Raw genomic sequence first — 20,571 nt, 5'->3', positions numbered from 1 at the left:
CCCAATTGGCCATCCCAAAGGCTTACAAATATTGGGAATTAAAGGTGCCTTTGATTCACTGCTAAGAAAGCAGCTGGCACAGGTGCAAGCTTGTAAACAGCGCCCCCCCCCCTGTAAGCCAGGCCAGTCTCTGGATGGAGTTTTGTGAAGTGGGAGGAGAACTCTTCTCTTTCCGCATGACATTTGTGTACTACAAATGACTACATGCACACCATGTATGGAGTAAAAATGTTTGTGGGCTAGACAGGTTGTTTAGTAGACTTATTTGAAATGCCACACTACAGTGCCAATGAATGCAAATAATAAAATTACCTGTACGATCGATGGGTAGATGGACTATTTGAAGAATAACCAAATTCCATCGTGTAATGTGAACGCTCAGTAGCTGGTGATGGAGGAGGATTCAAAATCTTGTGAGAGAGAGGGAGAGGAGGGGACACAATTTTAACAGAACCATAACAAAGTTTAAAAGCAGTATTTTAAGCACAGCAGTAGTAAGCCAATCCTTAGTAAGCACAGCACTAGCTTCTACCATTTAGTATATATTTTGGAAAGTTGTTTGTTAAACCACCTTGAGTGGGAATAAAGGTGAGAAAGGAGCAGCAAAACCACTGGAAAAACATGGAAGATTAGGCCTGCAGTCAGTTCTTTATGACGCCTCATAATATATTGTAACCATTTTGACAGTCGCTGAGATCAAGGAGCAGGTTTTTGTCTACTGTAAAACACCATTTTGAATCACGACTGAACCTTTCAAAAGTGTATTGATTTTTTTTTGGGGGGGGGGTTTCTTAGAATTTTGAGCAATGTCATATATATTTACTTAATTAAATTTATACACTGCTTGATTCTAAAAAAACCAAAACCCTCAAAGCTATAAAACAATAAAATTGAGAAAAAACACAACCATATTTTAAAACATACAAAAGTTAAAATACTAAAACAGGTTAAGATTACCTCAATTTCTAAGCATCTGGCTAAGCTTGTCTAAGGGGGATGCGGGTGGTGCTGTGGTCTAAACCACAGAGCCTAGGGCTTGCCAATCAGAAGGTTGGCGGTTCAAATCCCGGCAACAGGGTGAGCTCCCGTTGCTCGGTCCCAGCTCCTGCCCACCTAGCAGTTCGAAAGCATGTCAAAGTGCAAGTAGATAGATACCACTCTGGCAGGAAGGTAAACAGCATTTCTGTGTGCTGCTCTGGTTTGCCAAAAGCGGCTTAGTCATGCTGGCCACATGACCCGGAAGCTGTCTGCGGACAAATGCCAGCTCCCTCAGCCTATAGAGAGAGATGAGCGCGCAACCCCAGAGTCGTTTGTGACTGGACCTAACGGTCAGGGGTACCTCTACCTTTACCTAAGCTTGTCTAAACAAGAACATTTTTAGCAGGCACAGAAAAGAATACAGTGAAAGTGACTGCTTGATCGCAATAGGCAGGGAGTTCCAAAGTGCAGGCACTGCCATGCTAAACAATCACGTTCTTACAAATGCAGAATGGGCATTATGTGGCACCTGTAGTAGTGCCAATTCTACCAATCGAAGCAGTCAAGTGGGCATGTGTAAGGCATGGTGATCCTGTAGGTATATGGAAATACTAGTGTTTTACATACTACTCATTTTTACTGCTCAGAAGCATTTGCTTTTATTTCACTTCATTTATATGTCTTATTTCCATAGTGGAATTTAAGAAAGTGTACCCTGAATTCCATGGTAGTCTCCCATCAAGGCACTGATCAGATTCAAATCTTAGATTCAGAAAAGTTGCTATATTGTGCACCTTCAGACTATGCCTTCAAACTGAAAGCTCCAAGGAGAAAAAATATTTATATAATAAGTATCTATCTAATATTTAGCTTTCCTGCTCAATATTACATTATAGATTTGTTAGAATATTGACCTAACTTTGTCCTTTTCTTGTGCTGCAAAAAGAGACTTTATGGTCCAGTTTTCAGAGCTAGGCTCAGCAGTGCAACAAATTACAGAAAGAATAGTTTATCAGAAGTGACTTACTGGAGGGAAGTAAGTGCCCTTGGTGCTTGAAGAACTGCTGGATGATGCCCCAGTAACATGGGCCCTATCATATGGAGGTCCACTACTTCCACCCATAATACTGAGTGAGCTGATCACAGATTTGCCACGGGACATTCCTAAAACAGAAAGAAAACTAATCAACATTCACAACATTGATAGTATACAAGACAATATAGAATACAATAGTATTCTGGATAGCAGGGACCATATGCCCAAGCAAGCTTTAATAGCACCCATATTTTCTCCAAATAACATGAATATCTACTCTTTTAGGGAGGCTTTACACATTTTAAAGAATCTCCATCAAGTACCACTTCTACACACGTTTGTTAAACCACCGAGTGGGGATAAGAGTGAGAAAGGAGCAGCAAACCCACTGGGAAAAATGGAATATTAGGCCTGCAGATTGTGTAGGGTGCTGCCACTTTTCGGGATGGGGTGGGGGTAGAGTGGTTTGGATGCAGAGGTGGGGCTAGTCCAGCACTCCTATGCCACCCCACCCTCACTGTCACCCTGCCCACACATCTTCCCAGTATCTGTGACACTGCTGCTTTGGAGGTCAGCTCTGTGGGGGCTTCCTGCTTGCATGGCCACTTCTACTATTCACACAATACAGTAACTGTAAAGTGACAACTCACAGCTTACATGACCCTTCTTCCATTGGGGTCCTGGGTTGAAGGGAAGCAATTTGCCTGCCAGTCTCTCTGCTACCAACTTTTGCTGACAGCCCTCAGTTCCTGTGCTTGGGCTTTTTGTTTGTTTGTAAATGTCTATAAAGGAGATCCCTCCTGGTCTGTCCTATCACCCACATACTGGACACCCACTTTTACTAGGAAGGTAATGACGGCAAAAGTAAATATTCAAAGTTTAAGAAATCATACAAACGTTTTCAATTTGCATAACTTACACAGGTTGCATAATTGAGCTTTAGTTGCTATTAGATAATGTGTCCAGGTCTGGCATATGCATGTACTTTAGGAAAGACTACTACACAACAGTGCTATTGGAAGGCAGTTAATTCCTGCCAAGATGATCTGAAGATGGAGGAGGAAAGCCAGCACTCAGTCAAAAGGACTAGACCAGCAATCGCCAACCTGGTGCCCTCCAGCTATACTGGACAACAACTCCCATCAGCATTAGCCACCTAAGTTGGGCTTGCTGGGGGTGATGGAAGATACAGTCCAATAAAGCTCTAAGGCACCAGACTGGTGAAAGTTAGAGTGGATGTTTTAGTTGGTAAGTCTTAAAACATATACTTCCACATGGCACACTCCACCTACCCTTGTTCTGAGTTCACACTAACACCACCAGGTCTACATCTAATCACTTTTCAGCACCACTCCTATCAGCCTATTAGGGCTTCAGTAAACTGTTAATTGGGATATATTTGAGCCTAGGAATGGCCACACTTATGCCAGTGGAAGAAGTGGGTGGTGCATAAAACTCCAATTGACTATAAAAATAATGTTTGAGGATTCTAGTTGCAGCTTCTGCAAGTCCAGCTGCCAAAAAATAGAAGCCATAATTCACATTGTTTTGTTGGCACACATCAGCAAAACTATGAGAAGCTTCATTCAGACAGAACATAAGAGACAACAAAGTTCCAAAATGCTTGTATGTCTGATGACTAACCAGGAAGAGATCCAGAGAGAGAGCTTGGGTGAGGAACATAGCCCAGTGGTACAGAAGCTGGTCCATGTGTGACATAGTCATTGCTCATTGTTTCTCCATCCCCTTTCATGCGCTGACACAATACTCTCTGGCAAACAAAGTACATAGCACCAACCAAAAAAACTGTGAGAATCACACCAATGATAGAACCTATTGTATTGGTGGCTTGCGGGGCTGGTTCCTCTGTTGTGTCTAAAAGTAAGGAGATAACAAATATACATTTTAAATAACATGAACCTTAGAGTCCTGCCACTCTATACAATTACGATAATCTTTATTGTCATTGTTCCATAAAGAACAACGAAATTGAAAAATCTACATAAAACATTCAAAACCCAACAAGCCTGCTATGCCAGCTATCCCAACCTGGTTAGCCCCCTAAAAACTCTGATACCCCATTTTAACTACAATAACTCCCATAGAGACTCCTTAAAGGTAAAGGGACCCCTGACCATTAGGTCCAGTCATGACCGACTCTGGGGTTGTGGCGCTCATTTAGCTTTACTGGCTGAGGGAGCTGGCATACAGCTTCCGGGTCATGTGGCCAGCATGACTAAGCTGCTTCTGGCGAACCAGAGCAGCGCACGGAAACGCTGTTTACCTTCCTGCCGGAGCGGTGCCTATTTATCTACTTGTACTTTGATGTGCTTTGGAACTGCTAGGTCGGCAGGAGCTGGGACCGAGCAACGGGAGCTCACCCCGTCGTGGGGATTCAAACCACCGACCTTCTCATCGGCAAGTCCTAGGCTCTGGGGTAGAAACTGTTTCTCAGGCGGCTAGTCCTAGTCTTTATAATCCTGGACCTTCTTCCTGAAGGCAGAAGCTGAAAGAGATCATTTCCGGGGTGCTAACTATCCTGCACTATCTCTGCAGCTATCTTATGGCACCTGGAAGCATAGATTTGATCCAAGGTGGGAGTCTTTACAACCCTAGACAGCATTGTTTTTTCCCTGACCGTGAGCTCCCAAACCACACACACAGACCATAAGTTTAACAGTACAACGGTAAAATGCCTCAACTCTCAACAGTACAACGGTAAAATGCCATCAACAGGTCCTTTGAGAGATTTGTTTTTCCTGAGGATTCTCAGAAAATATAACCTCTGCTGTGCTCTCTTCATCAGGTCTTTGCTGTTTTCTCCCCAGGTTAGGTCATCTCTCACCTCCATTCCCAGAAATCGAATACCTTGATCCCTTATGAATCTTAACTTGCCACACATCTTTAGTGGGAGATGTAGGATGTGATGAAATATCTGCTCCTAGCTTAAGTGAGAAGTGAGGTGGCAAGAAACTGATGGGATGCTTGAAAGGGGACATTTTAGCTCTCCTGAGAATGGATAAAAGTATTCTTTAACTAGATGATGAGAGTTAAGAGCTGAAGCACATGCCATTTGGAGCCATGGGATTGTTGCAAAAATGGCATTGTGCAGCTGTACCATTAAAATTCTACTGCATGGATGGTCTCAACCATGTGGGAAGTCTTCGTGTCCTAGTCTGTCAGGAAGGTTGAGCAGGAAGACTGATTCTTTCCACATGATAAGAGCCATCTGCATGGTAGAGAGTCTGTAAGGTGTAGCTAGGGGTAAAGAATGTGATATACGGATGCTGTCTGGTTCCTAATTCTGTTTATTCTGTTCATTCTCTCACTTCAAATTCAGAATAACAGCAGCGTAAGCTATTTATCTTTATTTCAACTAATATAAAGCTAACTTCTATCATTTGTATTTTACAAGCAAGATAACTTATGAACTGGATCAAAATAGTAGTTGTTTTGTATTTAAACTTCATACTTACAGCATCCCTGTTCATCAGAGCTATCACTGCAGTCAAAGTTGTGGTCACATTTCTTGTTTTTCCCAATGCACTGCCCACTGGCACATCGGAACTGATCTGTTAAACAAAGCACTGGAGGAGGATAAAAGCAAACATGTGTTTACTTAGTATCACAAATTTCTGAAACAACTAGCCAAATGCTCAGCATAAAAATCAAGATAATGAATAATATCAAAGCCTATCATTGTGAGAGTTCTAAATCAGGAGGCAAATCAAGCCTATTTGACTTGAACAATGTACAAATTTGAGGCCCTGGGGGCTCTGGCAGGTGACTGCTTTTTGTAGCAGGTGTAAATAGGGAGAATCAGTAAGACCCCAATCCACCTTCTCTAGAGACCCTCCAGCAATTCAGAAACCACTATTGTAGCCCACTATATGTTACCTAAAACCTCAAGCATGCGAGGAACAGGCTAGTCTCCACTAGCAGAAGAAGAGAGCAGAGTTGGCTCTTGAGAGAGAGTGTGAGAGATAAAAATCACTCGTTTTCTAGCTCTCCCTTCCTCCATCCATTTCAGAAAATTTCATAAAGGAAGAAGGGACAAAGGGAGTTGCCAATGGGAAGAGGGCAGGTATCACTCCTCACAAGTCAGAGAGTCAAAATGCAAAATTCAGCTTCTCAAGAATTTGAGTTTTGCAAATTTTAAATCATTTGGGCTGTAAATATATGCTTAAAAGTGTGAGCCGGGGGCTGGGGACTGAAAAGGCTTCCAATGCTTGTCCCATGTGACTCTTTGCTTTTCCCAACAGCAAACAAAATTGGAATACACAAACTGGTAAAATTACAGAACAGGAACTATGCAAATTCACTCAATTTGCAAGGTTTCAGTAAGTTTCAGAATTCAGTTTCTCTCAGTAAAGAAACTGGATTTCCTAAGCTCAGAATTGTACTTCTTATTGCTGCACAGAATACATAATAATAATAATAATAATAATAATAATAATAATAATAATAATTTATTATTTATACCCCGCCCATCCGGCTGAGTCTCCCCAGCCACCCTGGGCGGCTCCCAATCAGTGTTAAAAACAATACAGCATTACATATTAAAAACTTCCCTGAACAGGGCTGCCTTAAGATGTCTTCTGAATATCAGGTAATTCTTTATCTCTTTGACATCTGATGGGAGGGCGTTCCACAGGTCGGGCGCCACTACCGAGAAGGCCCTCTGCCTGGTTCCCTGTAGCCTCACTTCTCGCAATGAGGGAACCGCCAGAAGGCCCTCGGCGCTGGATCTCAGTGTCCGGGCTGAACGATGGGGGTGGAGATGCTCCTTCAGGTATACAGGACCGAGGCCGTTTAGGGCTTTAAAGGTCAGCACCAACACTTTGAATCGTGCTCGGAAACGTACTGGGAGCCAGTGCAGATCTCTCAGAACCGGTGTTATGTGGTCCCGGCGGCCACTCCCAGTCACCAGTCTAGCTGCCGCATTCTGGATTAATTGCAGTTTCCGGGTCACCTTCAAAGGTAGCCCCACGTAGAGCGCGTTGCAGTAGTCCAAGCGTGAGATAACCAGAGCATGCACCACTCTGGCGAGACAGTCCGCGGGAAGGTAGGGTCTTAGCCTGCGTACCAGGTGGAGCTGGTAGACAGCTGCCCTGGACACAGAGTTAACCTGCGCCTCCATGGACAGCTGTGAGTCCAAAATGACTCCCAGGCTGCGCACCTGGTCCTTCAGGGGCACAGTTACCCCATTCAGGACCAGGGAATCCTCCACACCTGCCCGCCTCCTGTCCCCCAAAAACAGTACTTCTGTCTTGTCAGGATTCAACCTCAATCTGTTAGCCGCCATCCAACCTCCAACCGCCTCCAGGCACTCACACAGGACCTTCACCGCCTTCACTGGTTCTGATTTAAAGGAGAGGTAGAGCTGGGTGTCATCTGCATACTGATGAACACCCAGTCCAAACCCCCTGATGATCTCTCCCAGCGGCTTCATATAGATGTTAAAAAGCATGGGGGAGAGGACGGAACCCTGAGGTACCCCACAAGTGAGGGCCCAAGGGTCTGAACACTCATCCCCCACCACCACTTTCTGAACACGGCCCAGGAGGAAGGAGCGGAACCACTGTATAACAGTGCCCCCAGCTCCCAGCCCCTCTAGACGGTCCAGAAGGATGTTATGGTCGATGGTGTCAAAGGCCGCTGAGAGATCCAGCAGAACTAGGAAACAGCTCTCACCTTTGTCCCTAGCCCGCCGGAGATCATCAACCAGCGCGACCAAGGCAGTTTCAGTCCCATGGTGAGGCCTGAATCCCGATTGGAAGGGATCCAAATGGTCCGTTTCCTCCAGGCGTGCTTGGAGTTGTTCAGCAACCACCCGCTCAATCACCTTGCCCAAGAATGGAAGATTTGAGACTGGGCGATAGTTGGCCAAATTGGCCGGGTCTAAAGATGTTTTTTTAAGAAGCGGTTTAATGACCGCCTCTTTCAGCGGGTCTGGGAAGGCTCCCTCACAGAGGGAAGCATTCACCACCCCGCAAAGCCCATCGCCCAGCCCTTCCTGGCTCGCTTTTATCAGCCAGGATGGGCAAGGATCAAGAAGACAGGTGGTCGGTTTCACTCGTCCAAGCAGCCTGTCCACATCCTCGGAGGTAACAGATTGGAATTGATCCCATATAACAGGACCAGACAGAACTCTAGCACTCTCCCGCCCTGGCCCTGCTCCCACTGTGGAGTCTACTTCCTTCTGAATCTGAGCGATTTTATCTGCAAAAAACTTTGCAAAAGCCTTGCAGGAGATCTTGGGGTCCCTACCAGGCCCCGGTGGTACAGGTGGTTCCGATAAACTGCGAACCACCTGAAAAAGTCTCCTGCTGCTGTTTTCTGCAGATGCAATGGAGGCGGCGAAGAAGGCCCTCTTCGCCGTCGCCATTGCCACTTGGTAGGCTCGACGTTGAGCTCTAACCCGTGTCCGGTCTGATTCAGAATGAGTTTTCCACCACCGGCACTCTAGCCGTCTCAACGATTGTTTCATCACCCTCAGCTCCGGGGAGAACCACGGGGCTGTCCGGGCTCCATGCAATCGGAGAGGGCGCTTCGGAGCCAGACAATCAATAGCCCTGGTTAACTCCGCATTCCAGCGTGCCACCAGGGAATCAGCTGAAAGGCCATCAACTTGGGATAAAGCATCCCCTACCACTCTCTGGAAGCCAACTGGATCCATTAAGTGGCGGGGGCGGACCATCCGAATCGGTCCCACCTCCCTGCGGAGGGGAAGGGTTGCGGAGAAGTCCAGTTGCACCAGGAAGTGATCTGACCATGGCACTTCTTTTGTTTCGCTTTTAGTTAATGTCAGATCACCAACATCCGTAGAGGTAAACACCAAGTCTAAGGCATGTCCGTGGCTATGAGTTGGGCCAGACTTATTCAGGGACAGCCCCATGGAGGCCATGCTTTCCACGAAGTCCCGAGCTGCCCCTTGTAAGGTCGTGTCGGCATGGATGTTAAAATCCCCCAGGACAACCAAGCTAGGTGTCTCCAGGAGCATATCCGCCACGACCTGAAGCAGCTCGGGCAGGGAATCCTTGGTGCAGCGGGGAGGTCGGTACACCAGTAGGAATCCTGTACTGCCCCTATTGCCCAACTTCCAGAACATGCACTCAGAAAACTGGGTCTTCCCAATAGGACGCCTGGTGCAGACTAATGACTTCCTAAAAATCACTGCAACCCCCCCTCCCCGCCCACATGACCTGGGTTGCTGTGCGTAAGAGAAACCTGGTGGGCAAGCAGCGGCAAGGACAGGCCCATCTGCCTCATCCAACCAGGTCTCTGTCACACATGCCAGGTCAAATCCTCCATCCACAATCAGGTCGTGGATGGCAGTGGTTTTATTCTACATACAGCAGTAGGTATCCGTTAGAACAGACAATTCATTCTAAAGAGATTTTCGTTGTTTGAAATACGTATATCAAGATTGTTTAAAAAGTTGCCACTGTTCCTCTTCCTTTTCATCTCCAAATCAATTTTCCAGTTTCTTTCATGAGCTGGAAAAATTAATACCTTCACATTTCTTTTCATCTGAGCTATCCTGACAATTTGCTTCTCCATTGCACTGAAGGATACTGTCAATGCACTGGCCACTCTCGCACTGGAACTGGGACTCTGAGCACATAGGGCAGTTCTTTTCATCACTGGCATCTTCGCATTCAGTGAACCCATCACAGCGCCAAGCCGCAGGAATACAGTCAATCTCCCCTGTGAAACATGTGAAGTGCTGAGGAGAGCATGTTGGTGGTTCTGTTACGAAAAAGTTTTGGTTTTTTTCAGAAGAATGAAACTGTGAAGTAACAGCACATAAACGTCTGATCAAGTGTCAAAAATATCTATGGGAAGATAGAAGCCGTATTTATGGAAAACCAAAACTAAGGCTCTGTTTGAATTGTGAACAACCAACCTCTGCCTCTCCCACTGCAATGACTGAACTTTGGTGATGCAATGATGTATAGTCAAACTAAACTCCGGAATCTACACAGCAGAACAGAAACAGCCTTTAATGTAATGTCTTTTCTACTCAAGATCTACATGGTTTCAAGAGCAATAGACACTCCGGGTTCAAAACAAAATCAGTGTTAAATAAAAAAAATTTGCAACCTAGTGCTGATAATGGGTCTATTTATATTTTGTTATTTTGTCCCTGGGATTATCCTCAAGGAGATATTGTGAGGATGCCTGACTCACCCCACCCCTCCCTCCTACTGCCCCTCCCAGCTACTCTCACTATGGTTTTGAAAGTGCCACAACCAAAGAAAGAAGGCAGATTTCAATCTGAGGAGGGAGTGGGCAATCCCATGTCCAGCTACACAACTCTTTGTAAAATCTTCCCTCTCTGTCTCTCCTCCCTTTGTTTTAAAATGAAAAATCCACTAGCCTGTTGTCAAGCTATGGCACAGATGAGTTGTACTTTGGGCCATTTGGTTATATAAACTAAAAGCCATGAGCCATTACTCTTATGCCAACTAGCATACAAACTTTGCAGTATTTTAGGGCACTTTTGGGCAATACACTAAATGAAATACTTGGTTATAAACAGGGCAACAGTTGCTTTGTTGGGCACTGTTGGGAACAACGAGCTCTTGGGTCTAATCTGCTGAGTTTTGTCTTTTCTTCTCGTCTCACTAGGCCATTGGTAGGCAACCTAAGGCCCAGGGGCCGATGCGGCCCAATCGCCTTCTCAATCCGGCCCACAGACAGTCCGGGAATCAGCATGTTTTTACATTATTAGAATGTGTCCTTTTATTTAAAATGCATCTCTAGGTTATTTTGGGGGCATAGGAATTCATTCACTTTTTTCTTCAAAATATAGTCCGGCCCACCACATGGTCTGAGGGACTGTGGACTGGCCCACAGCTGAAAAAGGTTGCTGACCCCTGCACTAGGCTGTTAAGTTCACACACACACAAAGGAGAATCCTTCTTTGCCTCTGCTAGGTCTTCCATGCCCAATAAGTGCCTTTGCTTGGTGGCGCTGTGGCCTATAGATTGCAGCAAAATACTGGGCAAGGTTTTGCCCACTATCCTCTCTGTGCAATGGCTTATGGGAAAAAGCTGTACTATGAGTCCTTGCAAGGGGGAGGGAGAAAGCCTATATAAGGCTGCTTTCCCTGGAACTCAGAGCCATTTTGCTTTGATAGCATCCTGCCTGCCCACCCTCAGGTTAGAGCCTACACTGAGCAATTTTGGGTTGCTGGTTGACAGGGCCAGAAAGGATTCCTGCCCCCCTCAACCTGATTGGCACTTCGTTGGGCTTCCCTCCCCACTTTCCCTCAATGAAATTAAGGCCTTCCTTTGTTAGGTGGAAGAACATTGTTTGTATGAGGGTGGAAATGGCATTGGACAGGATCAACACAGGGGCCTGAGGGGGGGATTGACCACAGCAAACCCAAGCTTGGGTTGGGTATCTGCCTGGTTGGAATCTGCACCCTGGTCCCCCAGTGAGATCTTGCTTGCTTGGCTTGCACCACGGGGACGTTCAACACTGGCCAACTCCTATGGAACAGGTTTGTAGTAGTCCAAACCCAGTGGATTCATTCCATCAATATGGGGCTTGTGGAATTATGAACTGATCCTAGTAAAGATTTGGCCTGATTTTATCCCATCACTGTTGTACAGTCTGGTTATTTTGCTGCTCTTATGGGTCATATAATGCACCTGCCTGGGCAATAAGCTCCTTATTATGCCTTTATGTTTCAGTTGGACATGAAGAGTTCTGTTTTTAGGGCAATCCAGTTGTGTTCATGAAGGCAGCTCATGTTCCAATGTTCTACAATAAGTCTATATGAAAACATTAAAAAGGGATATAATGTACAGCAGATGGGTGCACCACAGTGACTCAGTGTCTAGTTATGTGCTTTCTATAAATGCATTCAATAGGTCTTGTTTCAGAGTGAGGGCTTTTTAAGCACCTTCCAGTCACCACCACAATCTCACTGCAGCTGTTCACACCTAGGACTCAGCTATACAACTGCAAATAAAACATTTCAAGTGTGTTTTAAGTGAAATATACAATGTGACACTAGATGGTGATGCTGAGCCTTATAGAAAATTCAATGTATTTTTAAAAACACTTTTTTAAAAAAGCATTTTCAGAACGGTTTTTATTTGTGTGTAGATTCCACCCTAGTTAGCAAAACTGTAGTTACTATTGATTGAATGGAGCATAAATTTGGAGATATCTATTTCTTTCTCTTTCTCACATACACTTACATTTTAGCATAGCATTAAATGTCTAGGAAAACATTGCTGAAATACCCTTGTTCTAGCATGTAGACATGTTTGCTGTGGAAATAAGCTAACTAATTCACATTGGTTTAACACTTCAAAATCCTCACACTTTCTCTGTAAGGTCAGAGACAGAGAAAAAATGTTAACTGCCCTAAATGTCTAGCCTTGGACTGCAGAGGCATCTCTCTTAACAATGGTTTGGAGCAAGATGCAAGCTTGTGCACTCCTTCTTCCCTCTTTAGTACAAATCTTTCCCCCACCCCACCCCAAGCCAGCTCTGTTTTAATCATGATTTAGAATGATATGATTTTAGTCGTGGTTAGCACTACCTGGGCTTCCCACTTCCCGCCACTTTGATGTGCTTTCGAACTGCTAGGTGGGCAGGAGCAGGGACCGAGCAACGGGAGCTCACCCCGTCACGGGGATTCGAACCGCTGACCTTCTGATCGGCAAGCCCTAGGCTCAGTGGTTTAGACCACAGCGCCACCTGCGTCCCTCCATGTATTGACTTATATAGGGGGAATGATGCCACTTCAAAATGGAAACAAAATAAAAAGAAGCTTTACCTCCACAAGAAAGTTCGTCCTGAAGCAAGACAAGGTGCACAGGGCAGGAACAACGTGTCGTTCCATCACCTTTGACAATGCAAATGTGTGAGCAACCACCATTATCTTGGGAACAGGGGTGCTGTCCTACGGAGCAAAATAAGAATGGAAACTTATTGTTCATGTATTAAAACAGTTTTTAAAAAATAAAATACAGCATGTATCAGTGGTTTCCAAATTACATTCCAGGTAACCCTACGGCTCATTAGGAGTTTGCTGGGGGATCCCTCAATGGTAGTGAACAGCATAATAAAGAAACCAACAAAATCTTAACCATGTATGGTATGGGTCATTTAGTTTTTCCTTCCCTGTTATGTTGCTTGACACTTACTGTACTCCTGTATGTTGAGTTCCTTAACAGCATGAATATCGCTGAGCTGGGTAATACGAGCCTGAACTTTCATACGTCCCTCTCGAAGTGTTGTGTCAATCTTTTCAATCATCTGTTGATGTCTGTCAATCCAGTACAACCAGTTTTCAAACACAGTCAGACCTACTGGTTGTAGTATGTTGGTATCTTCTAAGACTATCCGATTGGCTCCTATGGAGTGGAGAGGAAATATAGTTGGAAAATGTGGCAACAAGGGTTCAATGAGAAATAATGCACCAAGTAACTACTCACTGCCCCCACTCATGTGCTTGGTTGGTCTTCCAAGGAGAACGTCACCTCATGAAATCACCCCATCCAAAATGAACTGGCCGAGATGAACAAATTTCCCAACCAGATGAACAAATTTCCCAACCCATCTTAATATCTGGATTACATTAGTTTTGGGCTGAAAGGAAGCAAGCAATCTCCATACCTGTTCAGGGTTCCTCACAGCCTCCCTCAGACAAACAAGAGGAAAAGACGCATCTTGAGGCACCCCAATGGCCAACAGCCAGAAGATGGAACAAAAGCCCTCAACACCCCCTATGTAAACTCTAGATTACAAGACACTGTGCCACTGAATACCAACCACCAGGTTTCAGCAGTGGGAGACAGCTTTTGCCCTCAAACCTAGATTTCCCAAAGACATCTGGTGGGCCACGGTGGGAAACAGAATGCTGTACTAGGTGAACTGTTTGTCTGATCCAGGACAGTGGGTGGGTGGGTGTGGGTGTGTAAAACCTGTCTTTCTAATATACATGTTGAATTACATAACTAATATGTAGCAGATCCTACCACTTATCACCAATTAATACAGTGGTACCTCGGGTTAAGAACTTAATTTGTTCCGGAGGTCCGTTCTTAACCTGGAACTGTTCTTAACCTGAAGCACCACTTTAGCCAATGGGGCCTCCTGCTGCTGCCGCACCACAGCTGCGCAATTTCTGTTCTCATCCTGAAGCAAAGTTCTTAACCCGAGGTACTATTTCTGGGTTAGCGAAGTCTGTAACCTGAAACGTCTGTAACCCGAGGTAATTAAATATAGAGCAACACACCTCACTGCATGCCAATTACATGAAGTTGTTCAATCTACCACAGGCTATCATGTGGGGAAACTTAATGATTTAAGAGTCTCAGGCAGCAGCTGATCAAGCAAACAAGAAAAGTTTTATTAAAAAAGAAGATTGTGAAACAAAACAGGTCAGGAAATGCGTTCTTTCAAGTAGAAGTTAACTTATTACTAAAACGAGGTAAAAAGATGACACAGGCTTAAATACAATTCTATGGGTATAGCTCTTCTTAAACATTAGCTTCCGTTACTTAGCTTTGGCAGTTAAACACTTTTAAAGCAGCCCAGCTTCCCTCCTCGGTTAAGACCTTAGCTGACGAGTGAGGGGCACTTTCCCTCACTTTCCGCTCTCTTAACAACCTGAGATATTCCCAAAGGTCTAACAGACCCCCTTGTTCCTGGGAGTCTTCTGGACCCGGAAGAACTCTCCCCTCCTGAATTCCCTCCCTTCCCAGACCCTCCACACGAGGAGGCTCTGTCCTCTTGTTCCAGATGGTCTCCTCAGGGTGGATGCTGAACTGAACTCAGAAGCAGGTCTCCCTCAGTCAAATCCTATCCTGCTCCCTAGCTCTCCTCTCAAATCCAGCCCTATCTATCTTCTCAACCTTCCCTGAACCTGAACCTTAGCCTTATCTCACTCTCTCCCTCAGAACCGGCTCCTTTTATTCTCCCTCCCAGAGTGCTGCTCCTCCCCCTTCTGTGTCTAGCTGACTCTGTAGCCAATCAGAGAGAGGCTCCAGCCCTCTGGTGGATTTCAGGGGGACTGCATCGTCAGGCTCTGGTCTGGTTCTGCTGTCCGTCACAGTGGCTTTCATCACAATTAAAATTGAACTATATCAGCATAATAAAAACAACAACTTTTAAAGACTAGATCTTAGAGAAATTTATATTTTTATGCTCATACGATTGTTGCCCACGGCCTTGACAAATTTGTAGTAACAGTATTAATAAAATAACGCAGATCATACATCCATGACAACATTCATGATGTAAGAGAGAAAAGTTACCAAAGACACCAACAAACGCAAATCCAGCTTGATTTCATATTGAACCTCCCAATCACCACAACAATTTATAGTGATTTTATTTAATTCCTTTTCCTTGTTTTTATTTTTTTGACAGCCAGTGCATAGGGGGCCACTTTGCATGTCACAAAGCTATTATTGTCTCTCAAAAGAGACAATCAGGACCATTTTTGTGGGGGTGTACTTGCTTGCTTGTGCAAATGGAAGTTTCAGAAGGCAATCTCTTGGGTCTGTATAAATTGCTATACCGCTGAATACTGATGTTGAAATGACATCATGATAAGGCATATTGCCTGGTTGAAACACTTGAGTGAAATATGACCAAAGGTGGAGACTGACAGCTTCCCAGGGGACAGCTCAGCTGAACTTTTCTTGAGAGCAGACACCATCTCTCCCTGCTCCCCCCTCCTCTCATGATGACAATAAGCCCTCACCTGTAAACTTACACAAACCAGCACAAACCCTTTAAGCTGAACTGCCTGCTCTCACCCCCAAAACTCTTCAGCACTTAGCTAATTGTGCAGAGCCTGCTAACAATCCAGGAGGAACCCCCCACGGCTAGACAATCAAAGATCCACACCCATGAGGGGGGAGTATTTTGATTTTGATTTTCTGGTGGTTTACATTGTTGGTTCCCAATAAATAGCTACCCTTCATATTAAAAATGAAGGTTTTAAAATTTTATTTAAAGGAGGCTAACTCTTTGCTTGAAGGGACACGGGTAGCGCTGTGGGTTAAACCACAGAGCCTAGGACTTGCCGATCAGAAGGTTAGAATCATAGAATCATAGAGTTGGAAGAGACCACAAGGGCCATCGAGTCCAACCCCCTGCCAAGCAGGAAACACCATCAGAGCACTCCTGACATAAGGTTGGCGGCTCGAATTCCGGTGAGCTCCCATTGCTCGGTCCCTGCTCCTGCCAACCTAGCAGTTCCAAAGCACGTCAAAGTGCAAGTAGATAAATAGGTACCACTCCGACGGGAAGGTAAACGGTGTTTCCATGCGCTGCTCTGGTTCACCAGAAGCAGCTTAGTCATGCTGGCCACATGACCCGGAAGCTGTATGCTGGCTCCCTCGGCCAGTAAAGTGAGATGAGCGCCGCAACCCCAGAGTTGGTCACGACTGGACCTAATGGTCAGGGGTCCCTTTACCTTTACTATCTCTTTGCTTCCCTCCCTCCCTTTGAGATGGGTTTTTTTTTGGGGGGGGGTCCTTCTGTGGCAGGGGGAAATGGAGGAGGAAGATTTAACTAGCTGCCTTATGCTGAAATAGGAGGTTGGGTACTATGTGACATGAGGTGAGAATGATGGGAGAGTGTTTGTCAGTAAGCAGTGCAAGAAAATGTGTCTACTCACAAGCAAGCCCTGCTGAATTCAATGGGGCTTATTCCACTTAGACCTCTGAGTGCGGAAACAGATGCAACTTGAACCACTCTTAATTTAGTTGAAAATATATTAAATATATTATATGGAAATTTATTTAATATTTTTATTAAATCAACTACTTACTAAAATTGTAAAAATGCCCACAAAATTGCATAGAGGCGCAGAGTTCCACGCGACGTTGGGGGGGCTCATTGCATGTGCATGACGTCACACACATGTAACATTACGCATGTTGGGAGGAGGCTGTGAGGCCCAGGGAGGCCATCCACCACCACGGGGAGGCCCAGCTGGGGCCGGCCCCTCAACATGGGGGGGGGGGCGCTCAGCCCCATCCCAGCATACTTTGAGGCACTGAACTGTCCTCAGACCCATGAAGTTGGCATGTATGAATTGAAGCATGCTATCAGACATCATGATGTACTGAAAAATCATGATGTTTAGCTGGTGGTATATTGCGATGCTGAAAACCAAATATTGCCCAGCCATAGGGGACAGGCTAACAGATGAGTGTTGACCTGAAGTTGACTACAAATACACGCTCTGTCTATGGAGAAGACCTTGTTATATAGCAGCCATCCAAGACTGCAATGGGCATCACTTGGAAATGCAGCTCAATATAAGCACTTCCTAAGGAAACCAGTGAGAGTTTGGTCAGATAATGAACTCTAAAATACGGTTTTCAGGAGTGGATACCAAGGAAAAAATTTGGTGTTTCCAATTAGTTGTAGGTCCGTTCTGGATTCTAGTCAGAAGATCCAATCCATCCCTTAGTTGACACTCTCAAGATTAATGCAGAGCTCAGTCCTGGAAAATAATAATAGTCTAAAACATACTGATAAGATGCTTTACAGAGCTGGTTATCACCCAATTCCATAGAGCTTAGCGCAAGAAAATGCTCAATGGGTACACTAGCAATTCTTTTAGTACAGTGGTACCTCTGGATGCAAACGGGATCTGTTCCGGAGCCCCGTTCGCATCCTGACGTGAACACAACCCTTGCCTGCGGGTTGCGATTCGCCGCTTCCGCGCATTTGCGTGACGTCATTTTGAGTGTCTGGGCATGCGGCAAAACCTGGAAGCAACATGCTCCGTTACTTCCTGGTCGCCACGGAGCGTAACCAGAAAATGCTCAACCTGAAGCACGTTTAACCCGAGGTATGACTGTATATTTAAACTGAGCGTAGTCTGCTCTTGCCTCACAGAAATTTCTGCAAATTCACTACAATGAAAATATAAATAGGAAAGGGGAAACCAGCAATGGAGCAAGAGAGAATACTCATTCCTTCCTACCAGTTTATGAAATACTCACAACACTGATTAAAATTGGTAAAAGGAAGTTGTTGTTTTACTCTACCTGAAAGGTCACTGCTCTCAATTTTCCGGAGGTCAAAATCTGCCCAGAATAACTTCCCCAACTGGTTGTCAATTGCCAAGGCTACAGGCTTGCTCAGTCCACTGGAAAATAAGACCTCACGTTCAGTTCCATCTAATGCAGCCCTTTCTATTTTAGGAGGAGACCTCTCCTGGTGATTGGTGAAATACATGTACCTATAAAAACAGAGTTAGATCATTTATGTCCTTTTCTTAAAAGCTGTCCTTCCCCATATAGTTATTTATGGAGCATAATATCTAAGATGTTGATATTATATATATTTTAAAGTTGTATTTCCCTGATCCAATAACGATCAATGTCAAATTTCATAACAGCTATCCCCTAACTATTCAACTATAGCAATCTCTCTCATTTTATTTCCCCCACTCCGTTTTTCTCTCTTACACAGCCACACTCCCCACTGCCATCCCTCTACCAGTCTCTAAGTCCACCCAACATGTCATTCCACTCTGCTGTCAACCGTTCTTCCATTAGTTACTCTGTCACAGAAGCACCTTCTATTTCAAAAAGGTGAGCTGATAAAAAAGAGAACCTGGCGCTTTAATTGCTGAGTTTTAAGAATGTATATTCCATGCAACACTCTACCTACCCTTTTTCTGGGTTCACAACAATGGCCCTGGGCCTATCCTGATCTCCTTTCAGCACCACCCCCATCAACCTTCCATCCAGGCGTGTAACATTGATTACATTTGTGGCTTCACAAGTCCAATAAACATAACGACTGTAGATGTCAATACTCAGATCATAGGGTTGTATGTCTAGGTTTTGATTTGGAACTGGACTCATCACAACCGTAAAGCTCTGGGGTGGAAAGAAAAAGATTGAAGACTGATCCAAGGAAGCAACCAGAAGAGAATTAGCCACACAATGCAGAATTACTATATGAAAGCAATGGCTTTACAATAATTCAGAGCCTCAAAGTTCCTTGGCTCAAGTTACAGCCAAGCGTTGAAACAGAATATAATAATAATGTTCTTTCTTTCTTTCTTTATTTCGTTCTTTCTTTCTCTTTCTTTCTTTTTTTTATAAATTTTATTAAGAATTTTGTTAATACAATAAAGAAAAGAAAGACAGAATAAACAAAGAACAAACAAAGAATAAAACAAACATAAAGTTATACATCTTGTAATAACCATCTTTTCTTCATTTTTTTCCTTTTGGACTTCCTCACGTCTCTCGCTCCTACTTTCCAAGTTAATAAAACTTTAGCCAGCAACTTATCACCTTATTTTCATTCTTATTGTACAGAATTCCAATATTTTATCCATAACTTTGAATATTTTTGTCAAAATCCTAAATACCTAGTTTTAACATGATATTCATTTAAAATTTATCTTTCTCATGAAATTCACTCATTCTCATAATCTTTTCAGCTAACTTTATGGTGCCCTATTGTTTTCAAATCTCTCATCCTTCTTAACACTCATATAATTTACAGTGTTTTTGAAGATAGTCCTTAAATTTCTTCCAATCCTCCTCCACTACTTCTCCCAGGTCTCGGATTCTGCCGGTCATTTCTGCTAACTCCATGTAGTCCATCAGTTGCATCTGCCATTCTTCCAGCGTGGGCAAATCTTGAGTTTTCCAATGTTTGGCGACAAGTATCCTTGCTGCTGTTGTTGCATACATAAATAATGTTTGGTCCTTCTTTAACACCCTCTGGCCAACAATGCCCAAAAGGAAGGCCTCTGGTTTCTTAGGAAAGGTATACTTAAATACCTTTTTCAGCTCATTATATATCATTTCCCAGAAGGCCTTAACCCTAGGGCAAGTCCACCAGAGGTGAAAGAATGTTCCTTCAGTTTCCTTACATTTCCAACACTTGTTATCTGGCAGGTGGTATATTTTAGCTAGCTTGACTGGGGTCATGTACCACCTATATATCATTTTCATAATATTTTCTTTCAAGGCATTGCATGCCGTAAACTTCATACCAGTAGTCCATAACTTTTCCCAGTCAGCAAACATAATATTATACCCAATGTCCTGTGCCCATTTTATCATAGCTGATTTAACCGTTTCATCCTGTGTATTCCACATCAGCAGCAAGTTATACATTCTTGAAAGTAATTTAGTCTTAGGTTCTAACAGTTCTGTTTCCAATTTCGATTTTTCCACTTGGAATCCTAACTTTTTATCCAATTTAAAAGCCTCTTTAATCTGAGCGTAATGTAACCAATCTCGCACTTTATCTTTAAGTTTCTCCATACTCTGCAATCTCCAATTGTCTCCGTCTCTTTCTAATATTTCCCAATATTTCGGCCATTTGACCTCCATATTGGGTCTTTTCACAGCCTTAGCTTCCATAGGTGATAACCACCTTGGGGTCTTGTTTTCTAATAAGTCTTTATATTTTATCCAGACATTAAACACTGCTTTCCTTACAATATGGTTCTTGAAATTCTTGTGAATCTTAACCTTGTCATGCCACAGATACGCATGCCATCCAAAAGCATTGTTAAATCCTTCCAAGTC

The 20,571-nt window shown here is 44.1% G+C and overlaps 1 protein-coding gene across 4 annotated transcripts in view; it reads right to left on the bottom strand.

Annotated features, from left to right (window-relative positions):
• Positions 1-20,571, bottom strand: part of LRP6 (LDL receptor related protein 6) — a 105,663-nt gene that overhangs the window by 3,685 nt on the left and 81,407 nt on the right. For 3 of the 4 annotated variants that reach the window (XM_079975085.1, XM_079975087.1, XM_079975088.1), the window contains 9 exons: positions 18,686-18,897; positions 18,058-18,251; positions 13,186-13,395; positions 12,816-12,941; positions 9,530-9,766; positions 5,491-5,601; positions 3,659-3,889; positions 2,006-2,142; positions 313-410 (listed from right to left, as the gene is read on the bottom strand). In XM_079975085.1, the coding sequence (XP_079831211.1) occupies positions 313-410; positions 2,006-2,142; positions 3,659-3,889; positions 5,491-5,601; positions 9,530-9,766; positions 12,816-12,941; positions 13,186-13,395; positions 18,058-18,251; positions 18,686-18,897 (1,556 nt within the window). The remainder of the gene's footprint in view (positions 1-312; positions 411-2,005; positions 2,143-3,658; positions 3,890-5,490; positions 5,602-9,529; positions 9,767-12,815; positions 12,942-13,185; positions 13,396-18,057; positions 18,252-18,685; positions 18,898-20,571) is intronic. The other variant, XM_079975086.1, reaches the window with a different exon arrangement.

This window comes from Podarcis cretensis, assembly GCF_951804945.1.
Source record: "Podarcis cretensis genome assembly, chromosome: 5".
In the NCBI taxonomy this organism is placed as follows: Eukaryota; Metazoa; Chordata; class Lepidosauria; order Squamata; family Lacertidae; genus Podarcis; species Podarcis cretensis.
The sequence above is the reverse complement of the archived record's forward strand: the minus strand, read 5'-3'. Positions and strand labels throughout refer to the sequence as shown.